A 21,340-nucleotide genomic window follows, 5' to 3' on the forward strand; every position below is an offset into this window, starting at 1 on the left:
TGTAAAGCAATTATACTCCAATAAAGATGTTAAAAAAAAAGTACAATGAGGTATCACCTCATACCGGTCAGAATGGCCATCATCAAAAAATCTGCAAACAATAAATGCTGGAGAGGGTGTGGAGAAAAGGGAACCCTCTTGCACTGTTGGTGGGAATGTAAATTGATACAGCTACTATGGAGAACAGTATGGAGGTTCCTTAAAAAACTAAAAAGAGAACTACCATATGACCCAGCAATCCCACTACTGAGCATATACCTCAGAAAACCATAATTCAAAAAGTCATGTACCATAATGTTCATTGCAGCACTATTTACAATAGCCAGGACATGGAAGCAACCTAAGTGTCCATCATCAGATGAATGGATAAAGAAGATGTGGCACATATATACAATGGAATATTACTCAGCCATAAAAAGAAACAAAATTGAGTTATTTGTAATGAGGTGGATGGACCTAGAGTCTGTCATACAGAGTGAAGTAAGTCAGAAAATGCAAAACAAATACATATGCTAACACATATATATGGAATCTAAAAAAAAAAAGGGTCTGATGAACCTAGGGGCAGGACAGGAAGAAAGACACAGACATAGAGAATGGAGTTGAGGACACGGGGAAGGGGAAGGGTAAGCTGGGAGGAAGTGAGAGAGTAGCATTGACATATATACACTACCAAATGTAAGATAGATAGCTGGTGTGAAGCAGCTGCATGGCACAGGGAGATCAACTCAGTGCTTTGTGAACACCTAGAGATGTGGGATAAGGAGGGCGGGAGGGAGATGCAAGAGGGAGGGAATATGGGGATATACATATGCTTATAGCTGATTCATTTTGTTATACAGCAGAAACTAACACAACACTGTAAAGCAATTATACTCCAATAAAGATGTTTAAAAAAATAGACATGAAATGTGAAGAGCTTTTTGTAGAAACTATGGACCGAGTAAATAATGAGCGAAGAGAATATGAGTTTTTTAAAGAATGTATTAAATCAGTTTCTGCAGATTTTCTTTGTGGTTTTATTTATGCTACTGAAGGCTCTTTTCACTGAGGATTGTTAATTACTAGAATGTATAACCAGAGGAAGTTGTCACATTCTGCTGTAGAGCCCAGTAGACTTTGGTAAATTTTCCTGAGCAAATACCTTTTGGGTCTTCCTGCCCTAAAAACTGGTCTAGCCTGAGCTGGGATAGGACTCCAGGTTTTCCACATCAGGGACAGCTCTAAAGAGAATAAGCCTGGAGTAATTTTAGAGATCTTAGATAACTAAGGCCAATACAGAGCAGAACCAAAATAACACCTTTCCTACCTCAGTCCTTACGATAGTGGCTCAGTTTATGAATTGTGTGGAAATAATTTAGGATTCTGTGTTTCTCAGTAGGGGTGCTATTGCTAGTTTGGATGGGACAGTTCTTAGTTCTGACTGACTATCCTACACACGGTACATTTAATATCCGTGACCCTGACCTACTAAATTGGAGTAGCAGTACCCATGCTCCACCTGTAGTTATTACAGCCAAGAACTCTCTCCTACATTTATAAAGGCTCCTTGGGAACAGGTTGAGAAGCAATGATCTAAGACTAGGGTGGAAGTCCAAAAGTACCTGCCAATAAGAGTTAACACATTAGGTTTTTCCAGTTTAAGATATATATCCCTGGGTTTGGCCCAGAACTGACATAAGGAAAGAGAGAGGGCAACCTTCACCTAGGCATTTGTCCAGATTCTATTTCAGGAAATAAGAATCTCCTTTCTAGATATTGACAATTGACAAATAACTGTATATTTCAAGATAGTATTTATTTATGCTCCCTAAATGTATCTTTACTCCTTATATAGGGGAGGCAATGCCTGTGGCTAAGAAGTCTGGCAGCACAGTGATTGCTGGTTCCATTAACCAGAATGGGTCACTCCTTATCCGTGCAACCCATGTTGGAGCAGACACAACCCTTTCTCAAATTGTCAGACTTGTAGAGGAGGCACAAACATCAAAGGTAAATTAACTCCCTAGGAGAAACAAAGTATTTTCATGAAAGCCCACTCAGTATAAATCTTGATCTAGTTTTTATGTGTTCCTTTGATTAATTCTAGCTGTATTAATATGGAGTTTATTAAAATATTTGTGCTCAATACCAAATATGCTCTGTATTCATTATCAAAAAAGGAGACTTTGATATACGTATCTTTTTTTTTTTTAATTCTAGGCTCCTATCCAGCAGTTTGCAGACAAACTCAGTGGCTACTTTGTTCCTTTTATTGTCATTGTTTCCATTGCTACCCTTTTGGTTTGGATTATAATTGGATTTCTGAATTTTGAAATCGTGGAAACCTACTTTCCTGTGAGTGACTTATAACACCTTTTTCATATGTAAAACTGTGTGAATCTTTTGCATAAGTAAGTAATTGGAAAATAACTAATAATTACTGGTATCTTTAACAGACTGGAGTGAGAGGATGATAAGAATAACATTTGCATTTCTGTAAATATAAAAGAAAACATAAAAGGTTTTTTTCATTATGACTTGTGATTTTCCAAAAGCAAGTACAGGCATACCTCGTTTTATTGCACTTTGCTTTATCGTGCTTTGCAGATATTGTGTTTTTTACAAATTGAAGGTTTGTGGCAACTCTGCGTCGAGCAAGTCTATCGACGCCATTTTTCCAACAGCATTATTTTTTAATTAAGGTATGTACATGTTTCTTGCGACATAATGATGTTACACATTTAGTAGACTACGGTATAGTGTAAACATAACTTTTACATTCATTGGGAAACCAAAGAATTCTTGTGACTCACTTTATTTCGGTGGTCTGGAACTGAACCCACAATATCTCCGAGGTATGCCTATAGTGACCTTTCACATTTTATACTTAGTCTGAGTCCCAGCATGATTTTGCTTTCATAAAGGACAATGGATATATTGAGGAAAACCTTGGGATCTCAGCTCTGCCACATACCATCAGTGTGATCTTAGGTCAACTTGATTTCTCTTTGAGCTTCGGTTTCCTCACCTCTCAAGTGAGATTTTAATAATGCTCATCCAACATAACTTGCAGTTGTAAAAGTTAGAAAAGATGATATATATTAGACACACTTTGTAATTTATTAAGTGCTTTATAAATATAATATTAGTGTCTGCTTTTCTCTAGTTCTATGATGTTCTCTAACATATGGGACCTGGACTGTACCTCATGTTAGAGATAAAACCTTTAAGTCACTGAATTTCTCTTATCTTCAGTTTTGTCATCTGTAATATAGTGATAATAATACCTAAATTTCAGGGTTGGAATTAGTGTAGGTGAAAACATACACTTATGACATATATGAAAGCATAAGCTTAGATGTCTATGAAAATCTCTTCCAACTCTGTCTCTCTCTATATATATAACTCTTAGATGATCACTTAGTTTAAGTATTTGAGAACTTAGTAAGAACATAGCACTGTAAAACCATTATTTCTAAGAAAGTCTTACTTTGTTGTGTTTCTTTCTTTTAAAAATGCCATGCTGTACACTGTTTCATGCTGTTTTTCCCTTCAATTAAAGAACAGGTAGAATCATAACATCTATGTATCTATTACATGATATGGTCATTAGTATAATATTAAAAAGTTTCTTTAAATGATTCATATTGGTGGAGTACTCATTGAACAAGAGGATTGCTGGGAAGTATTTTGGAACGTGTCTCCTTCAGGAATTTTTCTCATGAGTTCAGGGAGTCCTTAGGAGATTTCTCCTAATACTATCGATCACACTTAACCACAGAAGCAAATACTCAATGTCACTAAGAGCTATACTACCAGATATACTCAGTTCACATTGTTTTGTCCAAAAGAATTTTATTGAAATGTGGTGAAGCAACCTTTGCAAACTGGGTGATTTTTTTCATTGTCTTTAAAGAATAGTGTGAAAGACAGCTTTATGGTGTTAGTGTACAGAAGTACAGAATTATTTTTGTTCAGGATCAAATATGTTGAGAATTGGGTCGTATGTTTGCAGCTATATTTGAAAGTCCCTAATAAAACACTTATTCTCTCAATATGGGGGGGGGAGTTGACTTTTATTATGTTCCTTATATTCACTCCATAGTTTGTAACTCTGGAATCAGCAAAATTGAAATCTTGATTTTAGGACTGTAACTTGTTTACCAGTTATGTCAACAATATCTTATATTCATAAAAGAAAAAAAGTGTTTTCTTACTAATAGCTAAAACGTATGTTGGTAGCTAAGCAGGATTATGTGTGACTCCAAAATTTTGGTTTTATTTAAATAGAGTTAAGCTTTGTTCCTTTTGTTTTATCCAGCTCTGAATCAGTAATCAAAATTCATGCGTTTCTTCTCAAGGGCTACAACAGAAGTATCTCCCGAACAGAAACAATAATACGCTTTGCTTTCCAAGCCTCAATCACAGTTCTGTGCATTGCATGCCCCTGTTCACTGGGATTGGCCACTCCAACTGCCGTGATGGTGGGTACCGGAGTAGGCGCTCAAAATGGCATACTAATCAAAGGTGGTGAGCCATTGGAGATGGCTCATAAGGTAAGATACTTCCCAGAACTAAGTTGTCTCATTCAAACTGGCAATAGCACCCGTATTGAAAAATAGAGTCTTAAATTATTTCTACATAGCCCATAAGCTGAGCCTCTTCTGGCACTATCGTGAGGGTTGAGGTAGGAAAGGTGTCAGTTTGGTTCTGCTCTGGATTGGCCTTAGTTATATGAGACCTCTAAAACTACTCCAGACCTATTCTCTTTAGAGTAGACCCTGGTGTGGAAAACCTGGAGTCCTATCCCAGCTCAGATTAGACTGGTCTCTAGGGCAGGAAGACACCATAGATATTTGCTCAGGCAATTTGCCCAAGTCTATCAGGCTTCTAATAACCCGTTTGTGTGTGGCTCCATGTTTGTGCTGTTCGCCATTATATAGGGCTTGCTGTTCCTCTGCCTTTGCTGCCACCAGCTGACAGTTTGCAACTATGACTTGAGGAATATAATCCTGTCCCTGATCTCTCTCCTATTAGAATTGCCATCACAATCTCAATCAAGGCTATTTGACTTAAACTAAAATGATGTTCCTTCTAGTATGTTCTTATTATGAGGATATAAACTATAAAGAGATGCATGTAGTAAACACAGAACACAACTTAGAACAGATTTGGAACCTCATCTAGCCAGTGAATACAGGCTACTAATTTTTATAGTAATTTTAAATTTTGATATGATTTCAAACTTAAATAAAAGTTGAAAGAATGGTATAAAGAACTCCCATATACCCTTTACTGCAGATATGAAGCCCCTTTCCTAAGAACAAGGGCAATCTCTTACATAACCACAGTACAAAGATCAAAATCAAGAAGTTGATATTAATACTCTTTTTTAATCTGTTGTCCATATTCCAGTTTCCTCAGCTGACTCCATAATCCTTTATAGCTGTTTTTAATTTCATCCAGAATCATGCTTTGTACTTAATTGTCATATCTCTTTTCATCTCAGTTCCTCAAGCTATTCATTTCTCAAGTTTCATTATCCGAGTTTACTGTGAGGTGACTGTTCTTTAGTTCCAGACTCTTCCTTTTTCCTACCTGGTCTGAGTTTCCCTCGTTGGTTCCCTGAGCTGTCTCTTCTCAGGGCAGGCTTCTCATCTAGACCCAATAAAGTCAAAGCAACACAGAAGGTCTTATCTGGTGCACACTTCAACTTAATTACTTACTTATAATCATTTGCCTACTGCCCAGATTTCCCCTACAGATCTATTCATTAGTACTGAAAGCCTTTCTCTTTCCCTAGAAGCACTAGAGGCATCTCTTAATTACCTATTAACAGTCAACTCTTAACAAGTAGTTCTAGTTATTTAACATATGTCCACAGTACGTTGAACATTTGCAAGGGAGGGCTATTAGGTGTAACTAAGGATATTTCTTCCCTTTTTCTCCCTTCTTTTTATTCTCCCAAAGACAGTTTATTTAGTCCAATTAAATCAGAGGTCAGCTTTTACGAAACAAGATAGTAATGTGTTTGTCAAAGTAAACCTTTTTCTCATTTCTGGAAAGCTGATATTAAGAATTATCAAGCCATATAGGTGCATTGTATTTTGATTTTCTTACAGGTAAAGGTAGTGGTATTTGATAAAACTGGAACCATAACCCATGGAACCCCAGTAGTGAATCAAGTAAAGGTTCTAGTGGAAAGTAACAGAATGTCATGCAATAAGATCCTGGCCATTGTGGGAACTGCTGAAAGTAACAGTGAACACCCTCTAGGAGCAGCAATAACCAAATACTGCAAGCAGGTACAATTTTTCCCTTGTTTATTCATGATTTACATATATATAGTTGGTATGAAGCTAGAGAGACTCATGTTTTCTCATTTTATTTTGTATGTCTTAATCTCTTCATGCAGGAAAGTATAAAGATGAAAACAAAAATTAACTATAACCCTACCACACAGATAACCCCAGTCAACTAAAAAATTAATATAGAAGTAATACATATTTATGGTAGGAAAATTCAGATAGTTCAGCATTACATAACGAAAAAGGAAAACCTCATTCCCTGCCCCCTTCCATAATTCCTCTCTCCAAAGTTTAACAAGTATTAACCTGTTAACAGTCTTTTTAAATAACAGCTTTATTGAGGTAAAATTCACATACCATAAAGTTCACCCTTGTAAAGTTACAATTCAATAATTTTTAGTATATTCACAAAAGTGTGCATCTGTTAACCATTTTTAGTTCATATACCAGCATTTATTATTTTTTAAACTTTACATAGAAAGGTGATACAATGACCAATCTTTGGTACCTTTTAAAAAGACTTTATTAAATGATTTTTCCATATCAGGACATATAGATCTGCCTCATTGTTTTTAATGACTATATTGTATTCTATTGTATGATTGGTTTTTTGGCCCTTACAGTGTACAGTTAACATCCTTGTCAGCTTTTGCACATTTATCTCTAATGTTCAATGCCTATCAATGCAACTGCTAGATCAAAGGATACATGCTGTTAAATTCTGATGAATATTACCAATGCTCAAATGACAAATATTATCAACACCCACACAAAAAGGTGTACCAGTTTATATTTTCACGAGAAGTTGAATGCCCATTTCCCCACATTCTCACCAACAGTTTATTTTTTCCAATTCAATAAGTAAAAAATATTTATTCATTGATGGTTTACTTTGCATTTTTTAATTATGAATAAGGTTGAGCATCTTTTCACATGTGTATTGGCCATTTGAATTTCTTTTTCTATACCCTGTTTGCTTGTATCCTTTGCCTATTTTTTCATAAGATTGTTTACCTTTTTCTCATTGATTTGTATAAGTTCTTTGTAAATTATCTCACATAGTTTTTCAGTTAGAACATGGCAGTTTCACCACTGGTGTTGCCATTTCTTTATTTGTTCTTTCCTTTTTACCTATTAACTATTACTGACCTGGCTTCTTTACACCCAAATCAAATAACAGAGAGGATGAAGATATAAAGAGACAGGAAACAGTGATGGTCACCAGAATTCTTTGGCTCACTAAGGACACAGAATCATACTAGAGAGACCCTCTGGTAACTGAAGGCCCTGTTCTTTGTTACCCTTTTCCCTGTACTGAATAGAAAATCTGACTTGAAAATAGAATTAAATATGTAACTTGTAATTCTCTACTGGAAAGGACAGAGAAAATTGATAAACCTTCCACATTTTCTTTCCTTAAAGTTGGTATAAATCTTATAAAGTGGGATTTAAAATAAGTATTGTGAGCGTCTCCTCTAACTTTGAACATTATATGCAATGCTCTGTTCCTTCGTCCTTATCAAAAACCCACTGTCAAATAGGCAATGATAAGTGATAGTTTTATTCTAAACATTCAGAATTAACCAGGCATGTAGATTGTGTCTAAACATTTAGAATTAACCAGCAGTAATCTTTGATCTTGCTAATGAGGACCTTGGATTATTAGAACAGCAGAGGAAATCCTTCTGTTTCTATCCGTTAGGAGCTGGACACTGAAACCTTGGGTACCTGCATAGATTTCCAGGTTGTGCCAGGCTGTGGTATTAGCTGTAAAGTCACCAATATTGAAGGCTTGCTACACAAGGATAACTGGAAGATAGAGGAAAATAATATTAAAAATGCATCCCTGGTTCAAATAGATACAAGTAATGAGCAGTCATCAACTTCATCTTCCATGATTATTGATGCCCAGCTCTCAAGTAAGCTAATTTTCTTTGTAGTACCAATTATGGGACAGTTATTAACAGATGTCTAACTTTATAATCTGAACTGTTATATAAGAAACAAGATTGGTGTCATGGTTTCATTTTCGTAAATCAGTTTCACTGTAGGCCTTCTAATTATTTTACTCAGTTACCCAAGAACATTTTTCAGCTGTGCTCCTTGATTACAGTAGAGGGTGATAAAGTCTAGCCTTAGCTGATCTTCCATCTTTTAGTTCAGCTTTCTTTCTTTTATTTCTCACCACAGCTGCTCCAAACCTTTTGTATCCTTCACAAGCTCCTGTGGCCTTCCCGCTAGTTCCCTAAGTAAATTGTCCTGCTTATTTTTCACACAGAAATTTAAGGTTCTCAGACATGTGTTCTTTCAGGTTTTTTTGCTCAGAATGTTTCCTTTTTCAGGGAAAGAAGTATCCCTCATCTTGCCTAATGAATCCCCTCATCTTTGCCCTAGATCCCACCCTCTCTTGATTCCTCAGGAACCTCATGCTCTGTTATGTCCCCTTGTTTCTTTTTTTTCCAACACACTGTTGTAGCTCCTTCTCCTAAACATATAAACATTTCTTCCATCAAAATCACTGTATTCCCATCTAGATTTTATCCTACCTGTCTTTCTTTTCCTTAATATCCAAGCTTCTAGAAAGAGTAGTCTAGGCTGGCTGAATCCACTTCTTCACTGCACAGTTTGGCTTCTGCCCCATCCATACTAGTGAAACTGTTTTAAGTCCACTGGCGATCTCATTTAGCCCCCTCTCCAGTGGTCACTTTTTTTTTTGGCGATAAGTGGGCCTTTCACTGTTCTGGCCTCTCCTGTTGCAGAGCACAGGCTCCGGACGCGCAGGCTCAACGGTGGCTCATGAGCCTAGCCGCTCCGTGGCATGTGGGATCTTCCCAGACTGGGGCATGAACCCATGTCCCCTGCATCGGCAGGCGGACTCTCAAACACTGCGCCACCAGGGAAGCCCTCCAGTGGTCACTTTTCAGTCTTCATTGCTGTATGACCTCGCTAAGGCATTTGACAATGTTGACCATTTCTTCTTTCCTAAAATGTTTTTCTCCCTTGATTCCGTGACCCTGCTTTCTCTAGATTCTCCTCTCACCTACCTGGCTGTTCTTTCTAATCCTCTTCTGATTCCTCTTTTCTCCTGCTCTCACATGTTGGGTGTCCTCAGAGTTTTGTTCTTTGTCTTTTGTTCATTTTACATACTTTCTCTGTACAGTCTTTTTTTTTTAATTTTATTTATTTTTTGGCTGTGTTGGGTCTTCGTTGCTGTGCACTGGCTTTCTCTAGTTGCAGCAACCGGGGGCTACTCTTTGTTGTGGTACACAGGCTTCTCATTGCGGTGGCTTCTCTTTGCTGCAGAGCACGGGCTCTAGGCATGTGAGCTTCAGTAGGTGTGGCACGTGGGCTCAGTAGTTGTGGCTCGTGGGCTCCAGAGGGCAGGCTCAGTAGTTGTGGCGCACGGGCTTAGTTGCTCCATGGCATGTGGGATCTTCCCGGACCAGGGCTCAAACCCATGTCCCCTGCATTGGCAGGCGGATTCCCAACCACTGCACCACCAGGGAAGCCCTCTCTGTACAGTCTTGTTCATGCTTATCACTTATTCTACCACCTGTAGGTTTCCACTGCCCCTCTAAAATCCATATCTGCAGCCAAGGCCAGTTTCCCGAGTTTCCTGTTGGTCTATCCATCTGACCAAAAACATGCTATACATACCTAAGTGTGCCAGCACGCCCCCCCTACCCATCTGTTCTTGAGTAATTTTTCTAACATGCAAACCTGAGTATATCACTTTCTGACTAATACCTTTTATTGCAGTGGTTTATAACCTATTTTTGAATCATGAACCTTTGGAGGAAGGTGGTAAAAGCTATGCCCACCACTCAGAAAACTTCTGTTTTGGATGTTTGTATGTATCCAAAAGCCCCTCCATGGAAATCTGTTAAGGACCCTGGCTTTACAGGCTCTCCATCTCCGACAGAACAGAGTCCAGTCTCTGTGGATTTTGTTCAAGATCTGTTCCCCATGATACATCTCCTGCCTGCCTGCACCACCCATCTTGTCTTTTTCCACTGTCACCCACGTACACTGTGTTTTGTCCATATGGAACTACTTAGAGTTTCTCCTTACATCGTGTCGTTTCATGCTCATTAGATCACCTCATTTGCTATTTTCTCATCTTTGAAGACTTAGCTCACATCTCTCTTTAGTGAAGCCTTCACTGACTGACATACATAGGCAGAGATATTTGCTCTTCTTTTTTAGTCATAACTGTACTTAATCTCTAGATGTGCTAGGCACACTGCATGAGAATTCTTTATTTGCCTGCCTGTTTCTACTAAACTGTGATTTCTTTATTATCTGTCTGTGAACTCACAGTATCAAGCACACTGACACACAGTAATTTCATTCACCTGACAGGTTTTATTAAGCACTGTTCAAGACACCAAAGAATCAGCAGTGAGCAGAATAGACGAAGTCCCTATGTCATGGAGTTTACATTCCTGGTGGGAGAACACAAGACAGTGAGCAAATAAATAAGCAAATATAGTCTGTCTGATGGAGATAGTGCTGTGAAGAAAATGAAGAAGGGCAAGAGATATAAGGAATGCTGGGAGTAGCAGGTCCTGTTGATATAGGCTGGTCAGGGTAGGCCTCATTGAGAAGATGGTGTTTGAGCAGAAACCTGAGGAGGGGGAGGGAAAAAGTTATGTGAATATCTGTGATGAGAGCATTCCAGGAAGGAGGAATGTTAAGTACAAAAGCCTTGAGTCAGGAGTGTGCTTGACTAGTTTAAGGAACAAAGTGGCCAGAACAGAGTAAATGAATGGGAAGGAGGTAAGGGATGAGGTAAGGACATCGAAAGGACTTTGGTTTTTACCCTGAGATGGAAAGCCGTTGGAGAGTTTTGAACATAGGAATGACAGAAGCTGACTTAATGTTTAAAAAGTATTATTTGGGCTGCTCTGGGAAAAATACACTGTTGCAGGGGGTAGGGGGAAGGTCAGAAGCAGGGAGATAAGTTAGTGGGCTATTGCCATAATCCAGGTGAAAGATAAGGGTGACTTGGACCAGTGTAATAACAGTAGAGGCTGTTAAGAAGTGGTCAAATTCTGGACATATCTTTTTTTTTTTTGGCTGCGTGACATGTCTTGTGGGATTTTAGTCCCTGACCAGGAATCGAACCCGTGCTCCCTGCAACAGAAGCTTGGAGTCCTAACCACTGGACCACCAGGGAATTCCCCTGGATGTGAGCTGGCTGACAGATCTCACAGATTGGAAATGGGGAATTAGGCCAAAGTTTGTGGCCTAAGCAATTTAGAAGGATGGAGTTACCATTTAAACAAGATGGAGAAGATCACAGGAGGGGCAATATTGAGGAAAAGTGATCAAGAGATCAGTTTTTGATATGTTAAGTTTGAGTGCCTGTTAGGTATTCAAGTGGAGATGTCGTATAAATGGAACTATCAAGGAGGCAGGTGGCTGCACAAGTCTGGAGTTCCAAGGAAACAAACTGTGTTGGAGATGTAGACTTGGGAGTCATCCACTTATAGATCTGTGCTGGCCAATATGGTAGTCACTTAGTTACGTGTGACTATTTAAATTTAAATTAATTTAAATTTAATTTAATTTAAAATTCAGCCCTTCAGCCATACTAGTCACATTTCAGTGCTCAATAGCCGCATGTTGTTAGTGGCTACTGTATTAAACAGAGCAGATGTACAACATTTCCATCATCACAAGAAAGTTCTGTTGGACAGCGCTGATATAGATGGTATTTAAAGCCATGAGACTGGATAAAATCATCAAGGAGTTGGGAATTCCCCTGTGGTCCAGTGGTTAGGGCTTGGCGCTTTCACTGCCATGGGCCTGGGTTCCATCCCTGGTCGAGGAACTAAGCTACCACAAGCCGCGAGGTGCGGCCAAAAGAAAAAATAATCATCAAGGAGTGAGAGTAGATAGAGGGGGAATGAGATTAAACCTGAAGAGGTTTAAGGACTGAGCCCTGCAACACTACAAATTAAGAGGTCAGGGAGATGAGGAAGGATCAGCAAAGAAGACAGAAGAAGTGGTAAGTGAGGAGGTAGCTCATAAGAATGTGGTGATCTAGAAGCCAAATGAAGAAAGTATTTCAAGGCGGGAATGATCAACTGTGTTAAAATGCTACTAATAGGGCAAGTAAGATGAGGACGAAGAATTACCCATTAGATTTATTAAAGATCACTGGTGTACTGTATGAACAATTCTTTGGAGTAACAGAGACAAAAGCTGTATTTGAGTGGGTTCACAAGAGAATGGGAAGGTATGAATTGGAGGGCAGCCGATAGAGACAACACTTTTGAGAAGTTTTGCTATGACCAGAAGCAGAGAAATGGGGTAGTAGCTAGAGAGGTAAATGAGATCAAGAGAAGGTTGTTTCATTTTCTTTTTTAAAGATAGGACTATGTACAACAGAAGTAGAAAATATGATTATGCAGGAGAGAGAGGGGAGAATTGTTGGAGAGACGTTCTAAAATAGGCAAAGGGGGACTTCCCTGGTGGGCCAGTGGTTAAGACTCCGCACTCCCGATGCAGGGGGTCTGGGCTCGATCCCTGGTCAGGGAACTAGATCCCGCATGCTGCAACTAAGAGCCCTCATGCCACAACTAAAGATCCTGCATGCTGCAACTAAAGATTCTGTGTGCTGCAACGAAGATCCTGTGTGCTGCAACTAAGACCCGGCACAGCCGAATAAATAAATATAAAATAGACAAAGGAGGGGGGTCTAGTATGCAAGTGGAGAAGTTGCCCTTAAATAGGAGTAGGGGCCATTTATAATAACAGAAGAGAGGCTAGATCAGTATGTACACAGGCACAGGCAGTTGGGTAGATGTGGCAATAAGAGCTTGTGGAAGTTCTCTTCTGATTGCTTTTATTTTCTTCCTGAAGTAAGAAGCAGAGTCATCATCTGGTATGAGAATGGGAGAAGAGAAGGTATAAAGTAGCCATCTAGAAGGAATGGAGAATGAATGGACTAGGGAAATGTAGTAGAATAGCCAGGCATCACTAAGGGCCCACTTAAAGTTAGTGGTCACACATTTAAAATGAGACATCAGTATGGTTGTGTGTTCTTGTCCAACACTGATGGTTGTACTGATGCACAATAAATATTTTTAATTTAATTCAGTTGCTATGGAAGATCATAAGGAAGTGTCACATGGAAAGCGTCACCAAGAAAGTAACGTTTGAACTGGCTCTTAAAGAATATATATGATGCAGTTTGGTATTTGAAGAGGGGGGGGATGAGGACCTCCAGGTGGTCCTCACTCCTCATGTGCAAAGGCCCAGAGGCATGGAAGAGCAGAGTATGTTCCTTGAACATTTGGAAATTACTGTTGTAGGCTGTTTTCTACCAAAAAACCAACGTAGTGACTGTGCAAGATTAGAGAGGAAGACTGTCCCTAAAGGGTTGTTATAAATATTAAACAAGTTCACTAAATGTCATTTCTGTACTTTCTTCAGATGCTCAGCAGTACAAAGTTCTTATTGGTAACCGGGAGTGGATGATTAGAAATGGTCTTGTCATTAATAACGATGTAAACGATTCCATGACTGAACATGAGAGAAAAGGTCGGACTGCTGTATTGGTAGCAGTTGATGGTAAGGTTTTCCTTAAGTACACTATGACTCAGTGTCATGATTTCACTTGTTTTCTGTGTATTTTTGAGAGACATCTGAACTATGAGGGTTATTCAAAAGCAGCCAGAATGCAAAGTAAAAATGTCAGCAATACATAATTGTTACTGATTAATTTAAAATTCTCTTGCATTTGCCTGGCTTTGTTATTTTCCTCCGTAGCCTGTGGTTTTAAAAAAAGCTAATCAAGGATTTTTTTTTAAACCTAAAAATATTATAGCAAAGTAAAAGAATATTCATAATCTCATCATCTAAACACAATGTCAGTTTTAATTGACATTTCTGGATATATATTCATACACATCACACAGAATTACAATATTAGTACATATACTGTTTATAAATGGGTGCATTTTATTGTATGTAAATTTTACCTCAAAGTTGAATAAAAATTTAAAATTCCTTGTACACATACTGTTTTATTTTGTCTTATTTTATTTAATAGTAAATATTTCCAATCGTATTTTAATGTGGCACCATTTGTCATACTTATACACTATGACTAACTTAATCATTCCCCTGTTGGAAATTTAAGCTACTCCTAATATTTTATTGTTGTAAGTAACACCACAGTAAACATCTTTGAGGTTTTAGGTATTTTGTTAAATTATTTCTTAGGGTACATTTCTAGCTGTGAGATTAATTAGTCAACATTTATAATCCTTGCTAAGTATGAAGGCATTATCTTACTATGGCCTTTTTAGGCCCAGGAAGAAGCAGAAAATGCCATTTATTTTTGTTTTTAAAATAGCTACTTGTAGTGATTTTTTTCCCAGTATAAAATGCCAGTTTTGTTTCCATCCACCCCTTCACCTTAAAAAGGGTGAAGTATGAGTTTTCAGTTTCATTTGCCTTTAAATTAGCTAAAGTGTTTGGGGCTATTGGCCAATACTTCTCTAAAGAAAGAAAATAAGTATTTTAGTATCCAGTAAAGTCTCTTCAGTTTCCTATCATTACCTTCATTAGTAAGCCCTACCTCACTCTGAAATTTTCACAACCAAGTATGGAGGCTTGTTGCAGGGTTTGTGGTATAAAGTCTATGTGGTCTTGGAGATATTTTGAGTTAAGCCAAGTCCTGAACAACTTCACTTAACAAAATTCATTTCTTTCTGAAATTTTAAGTCAGAATATTATTCTGCTTTCACCGTATTCCAAATTCTATCTTCTGGTGCTCCTATATTAGATGAGCTGTGCGGCTTGGTAGCTATCGCTGATACAGTGAAGCCTGAAGCAGAATTGGCAGTCCATATTCTGAAATCTATGGGCTTAGAAGTAGTTCTGATGACTGGAGACAACAGTAAAACAGCTAGATCTATTGCTTCTCAGGTAATGGGTTTACTTAGTTGTTGGGGTGGGAGTATGTGGTAACTTCTCATTCTTCACATACGTTTCCTTTCTTGCCTTCAGCTGCTAAAGAAGTCATTTAACTATTATTTTCATTATCCCCGAGTAGCCATATCTGGTTCCTTAAAGAAAAATTGGCATACTATGCGGGAAGGACTTTGGGTTTTGCCTGGAACTGTTATAAGTAAAAAGCTATTTGCTTAGTTCATGGGATGCTTGAGTGACATTGTACACAGTTTCTGTTGATGCTTCCTTTGAAATGTTGCTGATAGTCTCCACCGGTGCTGCCAGCCTAAGCCAGGCTCTCATCCTCTCATGCCTAAAGTACAGCAGTAGCTCCACGCACGTTCCTCTCTAGTCCATCCTGGATACCACTGATAGAACCATCTTCCATAGCATTCTTCTGCTACTCACCCCCACATTTGCCTTCCCTCTAAAACTTTTCTCATATTAGTCTTTTCTATTTTGCAATGCCTTCTCCCCTCTTCTATTAAATAATAAAGATAATATATAAATACATTCTTGTATAAAAAATACAGAAGGCTGTAAAGAAGAACGTTTAAGTCACCAGTTTCCCAAGCCTCCCTGTCCAGCCCTACCCCCTTACACTTTTTCATATGCTTATATGTTCATATACAGATGTATAGTTCTGGTACTTTGAACATAAATTGGATCATTTTTGTACAACTTGTTCAGCAGTTTGCTTTCTTTCAGATAGCAATATATATGCCTTGGAGCTTTGTCCATGTCTGAACATATAAACTTATTTCATTCTTTCTACATTATTGCGTTGAATTCCATAGTACGGATGCGTCACAATGTACTTAACCATTCCTCTAATAAAAAAAATAATTTATGTGGTTTTGAAAATTTTGTTTTACAAATAAGGCAGTAATATACATCCTTGGACATACTTATTTTTATGCATGCACAGGTATGTCCAAAATATAGCTAGGGGTGGAATTGCTGAACCAAATGACATGCACACTTTGATAGATGCTGCCAAATACCCTCCAAAAAGACAGTACCAACTTACACACCCACCAACAGTATATAAGAGAGCTCATTTCCCCATATCCTTACTATCCCTGGATGTTATTAGTCTCTTACAATTTGGACATTTGGTAGGTGGAAACTGATGGCTTATCATTGCCGAGTTATATTTCAGGTACTCAGTAATATTTCTTGAAATGAATGGAGTTTATTTTTGCCCATGTAGGTTGGCATTACTAAGGTGTTTGCTGAAGTTCTACCTTCCCACAAGGTTGCTAAGGTGAAGCAACTCCAAGAGGAGGGGAACCGGGTAGCAATGGTAGGAGATGGAATCAATGACTCCCCAGCTCTGGCAATGGCTAATGTTGGAATTGCCATTGGCACAGGCACAGATGTAGCCATTGAAGCAGCCGATGTGGTTTTGATACGGGTAAGTCCTATGGTCTGACCTTTGAGGAGTGTGAGACTGCTCTACATGGTCAGGGATAGTGTCGTATATTGAACAAAATGATTGTGCCCTTTGAATTCCCATGCTCCTAGCCATTGAGACTGGGAGAGTTCAAGATGGAAGTATGAGAAGTCTTAGTAATTACTTCCAGACTTTCTCATTTCAGCGAAGCAAATGAGAATGACAAGCTTCTAAAGTGAAGCATTAGATTTGGGAATATACGTATGATACTCTTATCTTCAACAAATACTTGCTGAGGTTATTTTAGTGGGATTTAGTCCCTGTACCAGCATACAACCCTAAAAGTATTTTCAGAACCTGAGAAAAATTCCTGAAAACCCCCTTCCAAGACAGCCTCAAATTTTTAGCAATATCTCAGATTTGTAGTTAATTCACATATTACCGCAAGGTACACATCATCTTCGGTATACATAGTATCAAATACAAGTTACTGGTCAAGTTACAGTCTCTTGCTAATATCACAAATATTTCTGTTCTCAGAATGATCTTCTGGATGTAGTGGCAAGTATTGATTTATCAAGGAAGACAGTCAAGAGGATTCGGATAAATTTTGTCTTTGCTCTAATTTATAATCTGATTGGAATTCCCATAGCTGCTGGTATGTGACAGTTAACTTGTATTGCTTTTTTCATGAAGTCGTTAGAGGCCTACCGTATTGGAAGTTTTAGTCTTCTTATTATTAGTTTTGAGCTCAGTTTTGTATGTAGCCTGCTGGTATGGTGAGAGGTAATATTAAAATCAATAATTTAAATTTTCAGCATGTTCATTATGGCCTAGAATGTATAAGCCTTCTGATAGGTTTATTATATTGTTACCTTACCTTTACCTTCAACTTTGTATTTTGAAATTTTCAAATGTACAAAAACAAGGAGAAAAATGATACAATAAAACAAAATACCCTTCACCGAAATTCACCAGTTAATAATATTTTGCCACATTGCTTCATCTTTTTCTCCATATACTCTCACATACATATGTACTTATTTGCTTACTCATTTAGTTTTTGCTGAAGAGAATAAATTTAGCTTTAATCTCACTACCTGAATACAACTACTGTTGGTATTTTAGTATACATCTTTCTGGTCTTTTTTACTCTGTATTGGTTTTTGTCTTGTTTCATTGTTGTAATTATAGCATGCAGAGAATTTTCTTAATGTTCTAATAGCCAACATTTTTTTTTAAAGTTTGGGAACCAGATGTGAGAAAGAGAGAGAAATTGAACAAAGGAATACGACCAAGAAAAGGCAGTTTAGAATTATTTAATAAGCATCCGATCATCCCCATTACTTAGGGGCTTGGTAGATGTTAGTATTAGTAATAACATAAGAAAAATAGTTATCACTTTCTTCTTGTTCTCTCTGGTTTTAGAGCCAAAGAAGGACATGAGATAACATGAGAACAATTACAAAACTGTTTATCAACAGGGACACACAGATGGAGAGGACAAAGAGTAAAAGAACAAAGTCCAGAGAGATTAATTCATGGAGCAAGTTATTTTTAAAAAATTATACAAGTAATATACGGTCACTGTATAAAAAGTAGAAAAAATACAGATAAGCACATAAAAATTATAAGTACAGTAAGTCTATCTCATCCCCATCATATGAACAAATTTTAAAATGTCTGTCAAAACCAAGTGTGGATGAGTTTGTAGAATATGAACTCTCATACACTATTGGAGGGTTTGTGATCTGGTACAGCCACTTTGGAGAGCAACTGAGAAATATCTACCTAAAGTTGAAGGTGCGCCTATGTTATAATCTAGCTGTTTCACCTCTAGGTATATACCCTAGGGAATTCTCAAACACATGCACAGGGCGGCATGTACAAGAATGTTCACAGCAACACTCTATTAGTGAAAAATTGGCAACGACATAAATCTCTACCAACAAGAGGATAAATTGCTGAATAAATATCAAAGAAGGAAATTATTTGTATATATGTATTAGGAACACAGTGGTAATCTGTTTAGTACTGTTTGGTCTAACTAATCCAAAATTGTTTTCTAGGAGTTTTTATGCCCGTTGGTTTGGTTTTGCAGCCCTGGATGGGATCTGCTGCAATGGCTGCTTCATCTGTTTCAGTAGTACTTTCTTCACTCCTCCTTAAACTGTAAGTATGATAGCTCGCTCACGCTTCTCTTTTATATTCCTTTCATCACCCACAGTCAGTCTTGCTAGGTTTTATTCTTGTGTTGGTCAATGATAAGCCCAAACTGTTCTTAATAATAAATGTTAACTACGTAATTATCACCTTATGTAGTATATACAGAGCAACCACAAGCACTGAGTGGGGTAAAATCTAGTACACTGGCTCTCAGAAGTAGGATTTCTGATCATGTGACCTCACACAACTCCTTTTGACCACCTTTATACATTTCAAACCAGGTTAATCTCTTTTCATTTTTGAATGTAACAAGCGGATAGTTCGCGTTTGATTATTTCAAACTAGTATACTTTTGCATCTTTTCAGTTACAGGAAACCAACTTATGAGAATTATGAAGTACATGCCCGAGGCCAGATGGGACAGAAAAGTCCTTCAGAAATAAGTGTTCATGTTGGAATAGATGATACCTCAAGAAATTCTCCTAAACTGGGTTTGCTGGACCGGATTGTTAATTACAGCAGAGCCTCCATAAACTCACTGCTGTCTGATAAACGATCACTGAACAGTGTTGGTACTAGTGAACCTGACAAGCACTCACTCCTGGTGGGAGACTGCAGGGAAGATGACGACAGTGCGTTGTAACAGGCCACAGAGAGTGCTGCTAGATGATGTTGTTCTGCACTGACACAGCATTCATGGTCACCTTAGCTTTTTAAAATATTGCAGGGCTTTATGTTGGTCTCATGCTCTTATGTTAGGGAATCTATTTGAATTGCATTTGTCTAATGGCAAAAATATCTTTTTCAGGGCATCAGCTTGGAACCTAGCTTTATTGAAAATGAATTTCCAGTATTTTTTGTTTTCACTAGCAACAGATAAGGTAGACCAGGGAGGTTTACAAGTCCTACAACTGAAGATTGCTGAATTGCTGCTAAGGTCATAGATAATTTTTATTTGATCCAAAAAAAAAAGTTCAAGAAAAGATCATTGAAAATTTGAAGATTTGAGCGCATAATCTTGAGGAGATTCTCGAGCCCTCCTCCCTGCCAGATTGGGGAGCAATGGCTTTCAAAGCACTGTATAAAGAATCCTGTTTTAGAAGCAAAATAGTAGAAACTGTTTAAAAATAGACAGGCCTATTTATTACAGGCTTTCTTTCCCCCTTCTTCTCCCTGCATCTTTGTCTTTGCCGTTGCTTTCTTTTTTTTTTTTTTACAGCTTTATTGGAGTATAATTGCTTTACAATGGTGTGTTAGTTTCTGCTTTATAGCAAAGTGAATCAGTTATACATATACATATGTTCCCATATGTCTTCCCTCTTGCGTCTCCCTCCCTCCCACCCTCCCTATCCGACCCCTCTAGGTGGTCACAAAGCCGTCGCTTTCTTAGATGCCCCAATGTGTTTTCTTTTATTATGTTCTTTCAAGTGAGCTAAGTGTAGGTAATTTCTCATTGACAAAAATAACTGACAACTTTTCCTGTAACTTGTTTCTTTATCTTGTAGCTCAAAAGACCTTCAGGACCTATATGGTTCCCTGCTTCCCACCTTTCCATTGTTGTAAAAAATACATCAGATTCCTCCTTCAGTGACTCCCTAGCTCTGTGCAAGCTTTCAGTTCACTCTTGCTGGGTTCAGCTATAAGTTGTTCTTAGTATCATCTATCAGCCTCAGTTCAGAAACTTAAGATTTTGAGCCACTTCTACAATTGATTTTTTTCCAGAGATTGACACTACCATGTTTAACATGTACCGGTCATATAAAATTACCTGGATTCACTAAATTTGTCCTTTTCTGGAGAGAATGCAAGACATTAGCTGATATTTATAATTTAATAGATTTTAATTGTCTTTTATTGTTTTAGATAATCTCTCAAAATGACTTTAAAATAATGCTATTACACAAAGCCGCTTTTACCAAGAAATACAGTAAATCGTAATACAGAAACGAGAATTTCCCTAGGTTGTGATACCTTTTAGCTAAATCTATATTTTTCTCTAGTTTAAAACATTTGCACTTGCTAGTTAGTGTGGTTGGCATATTCACGGGCTTGTTCTCATCAACATATAAATTTAGAAATCCCCCTGTGAGTGCCTGGGAGTTAATACACTGGTCAGAGATCTGGTACTTGTATCACTATTTAAATTAACTTGTTAACTGCAAGGTGGATTTCAGATGCAGAATATGTAAGTGAAGAAAACTCATACATAAATTCCTAACATCTATTCCCATTGTCATATGTAAAGCTGCTAGCACAATTCCTAGCACATAGGATTTGTGCTCAGTAAATGTTAGTTCTTATTTCCCCTTGAGGTCAGTGATAAATATCAAAAATCGCTTTTACAGAGCAGAGTCTAAAATCAGGTGGGAGTGGGGGATGGGGTTCTTCTCTCCTTTCCAACTTCCTTTTTCTCTTGTTCTTTCATACGCACTCAAAAAAGTTTACAACATAATTCCATGCTGACTTTTCAGATTTGGAAAAGATTTCATTTTTATCTCAGCTATCTTAAAGACAGAGCTGA

General features: G+C 37.8%; 1 protein-coding gene across 1 annotated transcript in view; it reads left to right on the top strand.

Annotated features, from left to right (window-relative positions):
• ATP7A (ATPase copper transporting alpha) overlaps nucleotides 1-19,462 on the top strand; it is a 79,214-nt gene extending 59,752 nt beyond the window's left edge. Inside the window, exons 12-22 of the mRNA XM_065900624.1 lie at nucleotides 1,838-1,992; nucleotides 2,203-2,337; nucleotides 4,344-4,538; nucleotides 6,105-6,287; nucleotides 7,993-8,209; nucleotides 13,734-13,871; nucleotides 15,091-15,233; nucleotides 16,471-16,674; nucleotides 17,194-17,311; nucleotides 18,723-18,825; nucleotides 19,186-19,462. Coding sequence (XP_065756696.1) covers nucleotides 1,838-1,992; nucleotides 2,203-2,337; nucleotides 4,344-4,538; nucleotides 6,105-6,287; nucleotides 7,993-8,209; nucleotides 13,734-13,871; nucleotides 15,091-15,233; nucleotides 16,471-16,674; nucleotides 17,194-17,311; nucleotides 18,723-18,825; nucleotides 19,186-19,462 — 1,868 coding nt within the window. The remainder of the gene's footprint in view (nucleotides 1-1,837; nucleotides 1,993-2,202; nucleotides 2,338-4,343; nucleotides 4,539-6,104; nucleotides 6,288-7,992; nucleotides 8,210-13,733; nucleotides 13,872-15,090; nucleotides 15,234-16,470; nucleotides 16,675-17,193; nucleotides 17,312-18,722; nucleotides 18,826-19,185) is intronic.
• Nucleotides 19,463-21,340: the final 1,878 nt, after the last annotated feature.

The sequence above is a fragment of the Phocoena phocoena genome, chromosome X (genome assembly GCF_963924675.1).
Source record: "Phocoena phocoena chromosome X, mPhoPho1.1, whole genome shotgun sequence".
Classification (NCBI taxonomy): domain Eukaryota; kingdom Metazoa; phylum Chordata; class Mammalia; order Artiodactyla; family Phocoenidae; genus Phocoena; species Phocoena phocoena.